Here is a 10324-nt window from a genome sequence, read left to right on the forward strand (position 1 = left end):
GTTTAAATTTCCTTTTAGTGGTATTTTTTTTATTATTTACTTTCCTGGGTTGAGAGGTAACCTAGGTGGCGTAGTCGGAGTTAATAATTTAGCCAAAGGTTACATAAAGAAATAGAGAGACAGAGATAGATAGATAGATAGATAGATAGATAGATAGATAGATAGATAGATAGATAGATAGATACTTTATTCATCCACTAGGGAAATTCAGGTTTCCAGTAGCAACAGCTAAAAAACAAACAAGACAGACAAGCTGCCGAATTAATAAATACAATTAAATTAAATTAAATTACACCCTGTTCACAGGAATAAATTAAAAAGCCGGATCGCTTGAGGGACAAACGACTTCCTCAGTCTGTCAGTAGAACAGGACAGAGAGAGCATCCTGTCGCTAAAGGTGCTCTTCTGTCTGATGATGATCTTGTGCAGTGGGTGTTGGGCATTGTCCAAGATGGAAAGAAGCTTGCTAAGGGTCTTTCTCTCTGCTACAGATGTTACAGAGTCAAGTTTCACACCCACCACAGAACCAGCCTTCTTCACCAGCTTATCCAGCCGCGTAGCATCCCTTTTTTTAATGCCGCTCCCCCAACATACCACAGCATAAAAGAGGACGCCAGCGATGACCGTCTGATAGAACATCTGCAGCAGCTTCTTACAGATATTGAAGGACCCTAGCCTTCTCAGGAAGTAGAGTCGACTCTGTCCCTTCCTGTATAGGGCATCTATGTTTTTGGACCAATCCAGTCTTATCTGGATCCAGAGGGAGGAGGTATTTATTGATTGATTTATTGTATTTATTTATTGATCCAGAGGGAGGAGGTATTTATTATTATTAGGAGATCTGTGTGTCTCAATGTCAGTTAATAGCAATACAAATATTCTTTAATGATTTTGGTTATACACACACACACACACACACACACACACAAACACACACACAGTACAGTACAAACAGTCGGACGAACAGCGGCACAGTGCTCATTCAGTAAATGCACAGCTCATCTAGTGGTGAGGTTGTGAACTGCACCCAACAGAAGTTACAGTGGCCGACAGGAAGTGATGTCGTAATGAGGTTTCTTTACAAAGATAAATTAAGAAATTAGGTTTACTAAATTATTCAGTAAAATGATGTATTATTGCGAATAATATTGTCACTTGTTCATCATTGTGTCAGTGTTTTATTCGCTGACTTTAGCTTTAGCTTCTTCACACGAAGAACAACACAGTGACGAAACGCGTTTGTCCGTTCAGGGCCACCGTAGAAACATGTGGATGTAAGGAGACCCGCGGTGTGTGTAGAGAGAAATGCCTCATTCTACGGTAATAAAAACATAACGGTTCATTTATGTTACGGTTCATTATCATTCATACAGTTCGGTAAATTATTTTGCATTTCTGTCTGATCCTCCTAAATATTACACAATGCACCTTTAAGAATTAAACAGCATTAATAAAACAGATGAGCGAATGAAAAGAGTTGAGAAGCTCAGAATGAACTAAAATCCCTTTCTGTGAAGATGACGATGAAGATCATCCTGTGGACACGGAGATGTTGAACTGCAGTGAATCAGATTCATCAGATTTGAGCTTCTTCAGTGAATCATCATCAGATTCAGGATCCCTGAGAGAAACACATTCAGTTTCAGCAGATCGAGCTTCATTCACAGAGTCTCAGCTGAACGTCTGTTTCACTTCTTCATGATCTTCTGATTCAGTCAAACTCTCTTCAACTCTCTCTCGGTTTGATTCACTCACCTGTTTTCTGGATCATTACGCTGAAAGATGATCGTCTCTGCTTTTGGAAAATACCTGACAACACAATGACTGATTATTAAACACTATTATATTCAGCAAAGTATTTTCTATTTATTCGGAGAGATTTTATAGTTTAGGGGTCCTTTAATATGACTTATTATTCTTTTAGACACAATTAAACACTCATGACTCACCCAAAGATCCTTTTACGCAGCATGAAACATATCAAGATGAAGATGATGAAGATGATGATGAAGAGAGCAAACAGCCACCACAGCTGATCTATACAAGTGATCAAATATCAAATCAGCTGATCTATAATGATAAATCAATATTAGAGTTGGTGTTTAAAGCTCTTAAATGTTTGACCTGAGATCTGGAGAGACGGAGTCACTTCATTCAGAACATCTTTAAAACACACAACGATCACAAATATCAGACAGTATGACAGAAAACATTCCCACTGGATTGAGTCTGAATCAGATCTGAATCAGTGTTTTATTCGTGAATCAGACACACGTTTATCAGCTGAAACTCACCTGAGTTTGGAGTCGCTGCAGTTTCATTCCTCACTGAAAAACACATTCACAATCATCATGATTCACTTCCAGAAGATTCAGTTTTAGTCTGATTCAGGACTGATGTTTTACTCAAGTGTCTCTCTCACCTCTGAACAGGGTCTCCATTCTGAACTGTGAAGAAAGAAAGAAGCATTAGAGAATCATGTTCATGAAAGATTAAATATGCAACATGACATCATGACTTTGCGTAAACATACACGCCACTTTCAAGTCAAGTGGCGTGTTGTCTATACGCATTTTGAGCTATCCGCGTGTATGTCCGCGCCGTCATCTTCCGCGTGTATGTCTACGCCGTTAAATGTCAGAGTTATTTCGCGTGTATGTAGGCCTGTCGCGATAGTCGATAAGTCAATTAATCGCACGATAAAAAAAAATGAGCTCGATAATTTTTCCGGCCGCGATAATTCCATTTACATGCTTGTTTGTTTTCCTCGTCTCTCTCTCTCAGTCTCTACCAAAGAGACTGGATGACCACTCTCGGTTCTTTAGCGTATAGGAGGAGTGAACTCTCTTGTCAGTCACATGGTCTTTGTGTGGGAAAGCGCCGGCGGGACTGTTTGCGGCAACTGCCGGGAGAGAGAGAAGACGCTAGTTGTGAGTTGCGACAGCGAGCCCGATCACATGAAAATGCGTATCTATACCACGAATGTTATTTCTCGTGCCATTTATACGCCAAAAATAGTTTTTGCGTGCATATGATACGCTCTTTATGGCGTGTAATACGCACGCACTCCTCACCCCTAATCCTAACCAAGTATTTTCAGTGCGTAGCATATACACGCAATAAAGCGCGTCTCCGTCTTCCCGACAGTACACAATCACTTGACAAAGTAACAGGAGGACAAAGTAACAGGAGTAACAGTGCAAAATTGTGCGATATGGCTTGTTGAGGCTTTTTTTTTTTTTTTTTACAAAGGTCCTAACTGTCAGTTTTGCCTGTTATGGAATGTATCACTATTTATGCCTAATGTCTAAAGCCTAATGTTTAATATTGTTTGAAGTGCAATTTTGTTTACATCCATTTTATTTATTAGCAGACATTTATTTTGTTAACAGACACAGAGTCCATTGCTTTTATTGTTTTTGGTTGTTTTGTTCATTTTTTTGGATATTTAAAATGTTTTCCGTTTTCAATGTTTAATATTCTTTAGAAATAAAAGTTTATAGATCGTTGAAAAGGTGTACCTGCATTATTATGCCATTATAATTATATTAAATGAAAATGGTCTCAGAACGACAATATTATCGTTTATCGCAATCATTTCTTGGACAATTTATCGTCCAGCAAAATTTGTTATCGTGACAGGCCTACGTGTATGTGTACGCCGTTAAATGTCCGAGCGAAACCGGAGCAAAATGTAGATCTACATCTGGGGATCGATATTTTTTTTCCTAGGATGGTAGGGGAAGACTCATAAATGGTATTAACCCCAGTGACTGGTACACTGTAAAAAATTTACTGTAGAATTTACAGCAACTTACTGGCAATTTTGGTTGCCAGTAAGCCTGTAAATTTTACAAGAGTCCTGTAAAACATCAACTACAGTTTAACAGTAAAAATACAGCACTAACAAATTGCTGTAAAATTTACAGCAACTTACTGGCAATTGTGGTTGCCAGTAAGCCTGTAAATTTTACAAGAGTGCTATAAATCATAAACTACAATTATACTGTAAAATTATACAGCACACCTGTAAAAGCAGCAAAACAAGAACAGGTGTGAATTTACAGTTCTTTAATGTAATCTTTACAGTATGTTACTGTTATTAACAATGTACTGAATTAAAAACTGAGATAACTCACTTCATTTGAGAAAATTGATTGGTCAATTGCCATTAAATATTTACTAGAAACATCAATTTAACTAAATCCTACTAGTGATCATCATCACACATGAATGAGTTGAAAAACTTAAAAACATCATCAATGCATCAGCAACTACACAGTCACTGCCTTTAAATAAAGCAACATGCAACATAACATCTGTGTTTCTCTGCTCATCCTGGACTGAAGCTCAGGCTCTACTCTTCAGCACAATGGTGACACACAAAACTCAACAGAAACCCTTTAAATCCTAACAGATCAATAAACCACTAGCATATCTCCACTATAGCATTATGTGCAAAAACACATAAAATCACACAAAGCAAATCACAGAATTGTACTTTTTTGTTTAGTAAATTTGACACTGAGATTTTACTGTAAACAAATGACTTAAGCCACAGCTTTAGATGAAATCAACTGAAGAGAAAATAAGACATTCAATCTGTGAAGATCTCAGCAGAGGAGGATTAAACAACTCCACAAACAGCATTACCAGCTTCACTTATTACTAACCAGACTGACTTTATTTCTGTCATAATCAGAAGGTCTTTTTGAGAATGTTGATGTTTTTAGATGTTGATGTTTTTTTTTTATTGTTACCATGATGGTGATCAGTGTTGGCTTTAGCTGGGCTCTTGCCCTTGACATTTGAACATTAGGTTTTTCTCTGGCTGCTTTAACTGTGTGTTTGTGAGGCACAACAGTTAGAGCAAAAAAGCAGAGAGAAAAGTGCTCTGGTGTAAATGGCTCTGTATTGATGATGTCATCAATAGAGCTTACAAGACTGTACTTCATTTCATTTACACTTTAATCTATTCTCAAGCAATCATGTGGGTCATTTCAAATGATTGGTTAAGAATACACATATGACATCCCACGGCATTATTATAATTTGAACAGATTTAAAAAAATATAATGCATAGAAAGTTTTAAAATGCTGTGTTATTTTCTCACACACAGACATCAACAATCAGCGTATGAATCTCAACAATGGTGACATTCAAATGAAAAGCTTCATGTTGCAATGTATGCTGGGTACCACCATAGTACATAATTCCCAGAATGCAATGCGGCATGCATAAATTATGTAGCTGAAATGTATTATTTTCTTTTATTTTTACCATGTGCTTTTATTTTTGTTGTTGTTTTTGATATGACTTTTTAGTAGCTTGATTTGTGATGTTCAGAGTTTCTGTTTATCTGAATATTTTGTTTGTCACCATTGTTGAGGTTCATATGCTGATTCTTGATATATGTGTGTTCCTGTAAATTTAGAAGTTTTGTGATTCGTAAATATGTAAAACACAAATTATCTGATCTCATGACATGTTGTAGTATCATATGACTATTACAATCAATTTTTCATAATTTGAGAATAGACTCTGGTCAACATTAGCATATCTTCCACTAGACATTGATACCCCAGCATCAATACTCAACCATCAACACCACTGCATATTTTACTTTGCTTTTATTGCTATAACAAGCTTGTCTTATAAAGATATGGTTATAGCAGCGAAAGAAAAACTAATGTTAAAGAAATAAAGAGTCAAGAGCCCAACTAAAGAAAGCACTAATCACGATCATGGTAACTTCAAATGAAATATTGTCAATACATCATCAACATCTAAACCTCAGTTATTTCTCATTAAGTCTGATTATGATTATCACTCTTCAGGTGATTTCATCTAAAGCTGTGGCTTAAGTCAGTTGTTTACAGTAAAATCTCACAGTCATATTTACTAAACAAAAAAGTACAATTCTGTGATTTGCTTTGTGTGATTTTATGTGTTTTTGCACATAATGCTATAGTGGAGATATGCTAGTGGTTTAATGATCTGTTGGGATTTAAAGGGTTTCTGTTGAGTTTTGTGTGTCACCATTGTGCTGAAGAGTAGAGCCCGAGCTTCAGTCCAGGATGAGCAGAGAAACACAGATGTTATGTTGCATGTTGCTTTATTTAAAGGCAGTGACTGTGTAGTTGCTGATGCATTGATGATGTTTTTAAGTTTTTCAACTCATTCATGTGTGATGATGATCACTAGTAGGATTTAGTTCAATTGATGTTTCTAGTAAATATTTAATGGCAATTGACCAATCAATTTTCTCAAATGAAGTGAGTTATCTCAGGTTTTAATTCAGTACATTATTAATAACAGTAACATACTGTAAAGATTACATTAAAGAACTGTAAATTCACACCTGTTCTTGTTTTGCTGCTTTTACAGGTGTGCTGTATAATTTTACAGTATAATTGAAGTTTATGATTTACAGTACTCTTGTAAAATTTACAGGCTTACTGGCAACCACAATTGCCAGTAAGTTGCTGTAAATTTTACAGCAATTTGTTAGTGCTGTATTTTTACTGTTAAATTGTAGTTGATGTTTTACAGGACTCTTGTAAAATTTACAGGCTTACTGGCAACCAAAATTGCCAGTAAGTTGCTGTAAATTCTACAGTAAATTTTTTACAGTGTAGGTTTAGGGACGGAGCTGGGGTAGGTCATATTTATACAATAATGTAACGTTAAGTCAACGGCGTTGATAAACACGCTGAAAAGCGATTATGCGTGTTGATAGCACGCCAAAAATGGAAATACGAATTGGCGTGTCATACATACGCCATTTCATGAGATCAGTCTGAAATATGAAAACAGAGGAATGATGTGTTAAGAGTTGATTTACTCCTGAAGCGTCACAGAGGATCTCATGAAGGACGTTCACACAGCGAGACGTGACAAGACGATCCGATGAGACTGAACTAACAGGATCCATCAGTGTTTCAGGAGTTGATGGATCTGCTATCAGACGCCAGTCCTGAACACACACAAGAGGATCAGATCATGAGAGAGTGTGTGTGTGTGTGTGTGTGTACATCTATCTTTGTGAGGACCAGTTTGAGTTTTAGACCATTGGAGTGAGGACAAAGAGAGTAAAGTGAGGACATGTTGGCCGGTCCTCCCTCTCTGAGAGCCCTTTAAAGGCCTGTTTGAGGGTCAAGAATTGGTTTTGGGGATCAGGTTATAATGAGGTTAAGGGTCGGTTTAGGGTAAGGGGTCGGGTTAGGCACTTAGTTGTGATGGGTAAGGTTAGGGTAAGCGGCTAGAGGTTGCATTGTGTCAATGAAAGTCCTCATAAAGATAGATGTACAAGAATGTGTGTGTGTGTGTGTGTGTAATAGACACCTCTGAATACCAGCTCTGCTATCAGTCTTCATTGAGTGTGTGATTCAGTATAACAGGCAGAATCACATACACAAACCCCACAGCGCTCTCAATCTCTCCACATGTGTGTGTGTGTGTGTGTGTGCGTGTGTGTGTAATAGTCACCTCTGAATACCAGCTCTGCTCACAGTCTTCATTGAGTGTGTGATTCAGTATAATAGACAGAATCACACACACAAACCCCACAGCGCTCTGTCTCTCCACATGTGTGTGTGTGTGTGTGTAATAGTCACCTCTGAATACCAGCTCTGCTCACAGTCTTCATTGAGTGTGTGATTCAGTATAACAGGCAGAATCACATACACAAACCCCACAGCGCTCTCACTCTCTCCACAACACACACTGATGTTAGACATCATGATTCAACTCAAATGAAGAACCTGTTTTAAAACAAAAAATGACAGAATTTTCAGCATGTAGTGATTTAGATATTCACACATCAAGAATCACAATCAACACACAACAACTTTCTGCTTAGCTTTCCCCTATTATCAGATGCCATTTTTCCATGTGTTCTTATAAATTTGAATAAATAATTATAGATATGACATTATTGCGGCACGACCGTCACATTCAGGCGTTCATTATAGTGACTGAAATATGCAGATTTACAGTGTGTTAGAGACGGCTCTGAGTGACATCAGCAGTTGCATCGAGACCCCGTGGTCATGTGATGCTTTAAACTTCATTAAACTTCAGTTTATTTTTTTTATTTTTTAGCTCAAATATAACAATATACATTATTGGTGAGTCGTGGCCTAATTGTTAGAGAGTCAAGGGCCCTACACACCGGGACGAATATCGGCGCGCGTTATTCGCCAGCGTTTTTCAACGCGTTTTTTGTGTTCACACCCAAGCGATTTTCGCTGACGATGAGCCGAGTGAACATGCAAATTCATTCCCTGACATTAGATGGCGCTTAATGTAAAACAGAAACCACTCCATAACAATTCTCTTTTATCAAGATTTTTGTAGTCGCTGTCGCGTTTGTCATATAGTTCTTTATGTTCCGACACCAACGAGACCAGCAGCTCTACACTCATCTTGCCTTGCATCTTCCTCGTCTTATTTCTTCCCGGCAGTGTAGACGCTACTTGGTGTATATCTTCTTCGCCGTTACGTACGTGTGCACGGCAAGACCGTTTGTGTTTGAGCGCCCCCAAGTTGTGTTTTACTGTAACTTCAGAAGCTCCAGACACGTGAGCAAAAGCGGCAATCTCATTGGTCGGATAGTTTTTGACGCGGCGCGTCAAACCAAAAAAACGAACCCGAGGCGTTTTTTTTAAAAATGACGCTTTTACGCGTGCCGTTTTTCGCGCCGGTGTGCACACTCACATTGGCGCCCTTTGTTTAGTCACGAGGCGTTAAACGTCGGCGAATATCGCGCGCGAAATTCGTCCCGGTGTGAACAGGCCTTCAGACTGTTTTTTGAAAATTATTTTCCATTTAATTAATTTAATACATTTTAGTCATCAAAATCATGTCAAATCAATTGAGTTGAATCTATCTTTCATCATGTAATAAAATGGCAATTGAAAATTTAGTTCGCAATGAAACAATGATTCTTTTGGTGAAATGCAGTGCTGCACAACAGAACTGTATACGAAGCATATGTATTTATCAGTGCAAATATAGTTATAGTACATTCATACCTGTAAGTTGGTATAAGTGAAGGTCTGGTTCTCCTGCTGGAATCTCTGCTTCTGATTGTGTTGTGATTGTGACTGATTGACCTGCAGTGTTTATATGAGCAGTTTGCAGTGGGCGGAGCTTAACGTAGAGTGGGGGGTTTCCTCTGTCAGCACTGAGTACTTGCACATCCATTGTACGGAGAATCCTCGGTGAGAGAGATCACACACACGACAAAGTTTGTCCATATAGTGATGAACATCGAGAGACCAGCTGATCCTTCATCTTCTCCATCTTCTCTTTATTCAGATCTGGATCCAGTAGATCTGGAGAATCAATCACACACACACACCTGCTTCTCTCCTATCTGTGTTTTACCATCACACACTTCAGACTCATGATTTTGAACTTTAAACTTTCTTTCTCCCAGTATAGTGTATCTATGAGCTTTTCCCAGAGCCGTTTCTGCCCATCAGAAGAACCTGGAGCACTGGATCATCTGGACTGGATCTCTTGATCACTGAAAGAGACAGAAAATAAGAAGTATGATCGTATAAAATATACAAGATCAAGTGTATCTTCATCCCTCACATTTAAGAAAAGAATGAAACACTTTGACACACAAGACAGCAGCAGCAAACAAACTAAATGTCATTTAAAGCCGTCAGTAATTGATATATCTTAGCTCAATCTGAAGGTGGTCTGGATAGGAACCAATTGACTTTTGAAGAAATGATCTAAAACTGAACTACAAGATAAATCAACTATGAACTATGAACTCTAACAGAATGCACTTCTTATTACTCAAACACAATTTCACCAGGAAGTGTTTTAGATGTCGTCACCATTTTAACTGTCTCTCAGTATGAACAGGAGCTCAGGATAATGCTTCTGAGAAAACAAAGACCATTCAAAATGTAAAAACAATCTCAATATTTGTTTATCATTACTAAACATATCAATAAATGAAGAAAGAAGTACAAACTCAGCAGGAGTCGAGCTGCTCAGATTTACTTTCACTTCCGGCTCTACGTAATGGAACTCGCTGAAGAAGTTACGTAATCTCCGTCTGCATTTGCTCTTTCTTTTAAAGGTCAAAGTTCTGACCTTTAGCTGAGAGCACGGATAAGCGGATGTTCACATCACACAAAACAACCATTTCTGAGCATTTACGATATCTTTCTCACTGTATGCACATTTATGGCAACATTGTTTTGGTATAAGTGAGAGCAGGAGTTTTCAAACTCTGATGCTAAAAGGTGCCGTAAATATGATTATCCTCCTGCAAAGGAACCTATTCCCAAAGCATAA

The 10324-nt window shown here is 38.0% G+C and overlaps 1 protein-coding gene across 4 annotated transcripts; it reads right to left on the minus strand.

Moving 5' to 3' along the window:
• Nucleotides 1–807: 807 nt before the first annotated feature.
• Nucleotides 808–10043, minus strand: LOC311299505 (uncharacterized protein). Of its 4 annotated transcripts, none has more exons than XM_084423097.1 (11): nucleotides 9999–10043; nucleotides 9834–9904; nucleotides 9037–9533; nucleotides 7618–7764; nucleotides 6846–6977; nucleotides 2423–2447; nucleotides 2295–2327; nucleotides 2125–2163; nucleotides 1950–2037; nucleotides 1756–1809; nucleotides 808–1621 (listed from the first exon to the last, which is right to left on the minus strand). In XM_084423097.1, exons 4-11 carry the CDS (start codon nucleotides 7741–7743, stop codon nucleotides 1531–1533), a joined length of 588 nt encoding a protein of 195 aa, XP_084279223.1. In that variant the 5' UTR covers nucleotides 7744–7764; nucleotides 9037–9533; nucleotides 9834–9904; nucleotides 9999–10043; the 3' UTR covers nucleotides 808–1530. The 4 variants fall into 4 exon arrangements, with proteins under 4 accessions (XP_084279223.1, XP_084279225.1, XP_084279224.1 ...); XM_084423099.1 differs by having other exon boundaries at nucleotides 9859–9904; nucleotides 9999–10042; XM_084423098.1 differs by having other exon boundaries at nucleotides 9834–10043.
• Between the last annotated feature and the right edge of the window lie 281 nt (nucleotides 10044–10324).

Source organism: Rutilus rutilus, assembly GCF_951802725.1.
Source record: "Rutilus rutilus genome assembly, chromosome: 1".
Lineage (NCBI taxonomy): Eukaryota > Metazoa > Chordata > Actinopteri > Cypriniformes > Leuciscidae > Rutilus > Rutilus rutilus.

Coding starts and splice junctions, on each gene's coding strand:
- LOC311299505 (XM_084423097.1), bottom strand. CDS start 7,743: ATGATGTCTAACATCAGTGTGTGTTGTGGAGAGAGTGAGAGCGCTGTG. Junction 2,448..6,845: donor TCCTCTGTGACGCTTCAGGA/GTAAATCAACTC, acceptor CTTTCTTCACAG/TTCAGAATGGAGACCCTGTT. Junction 1,810..1,949: donor CTGCGTAAAAGGATCTTTGG/GTGAGTCATGAG, acceptor TTGTGTTGTCAG/GTATTTTCCAAAAGCAGAGA.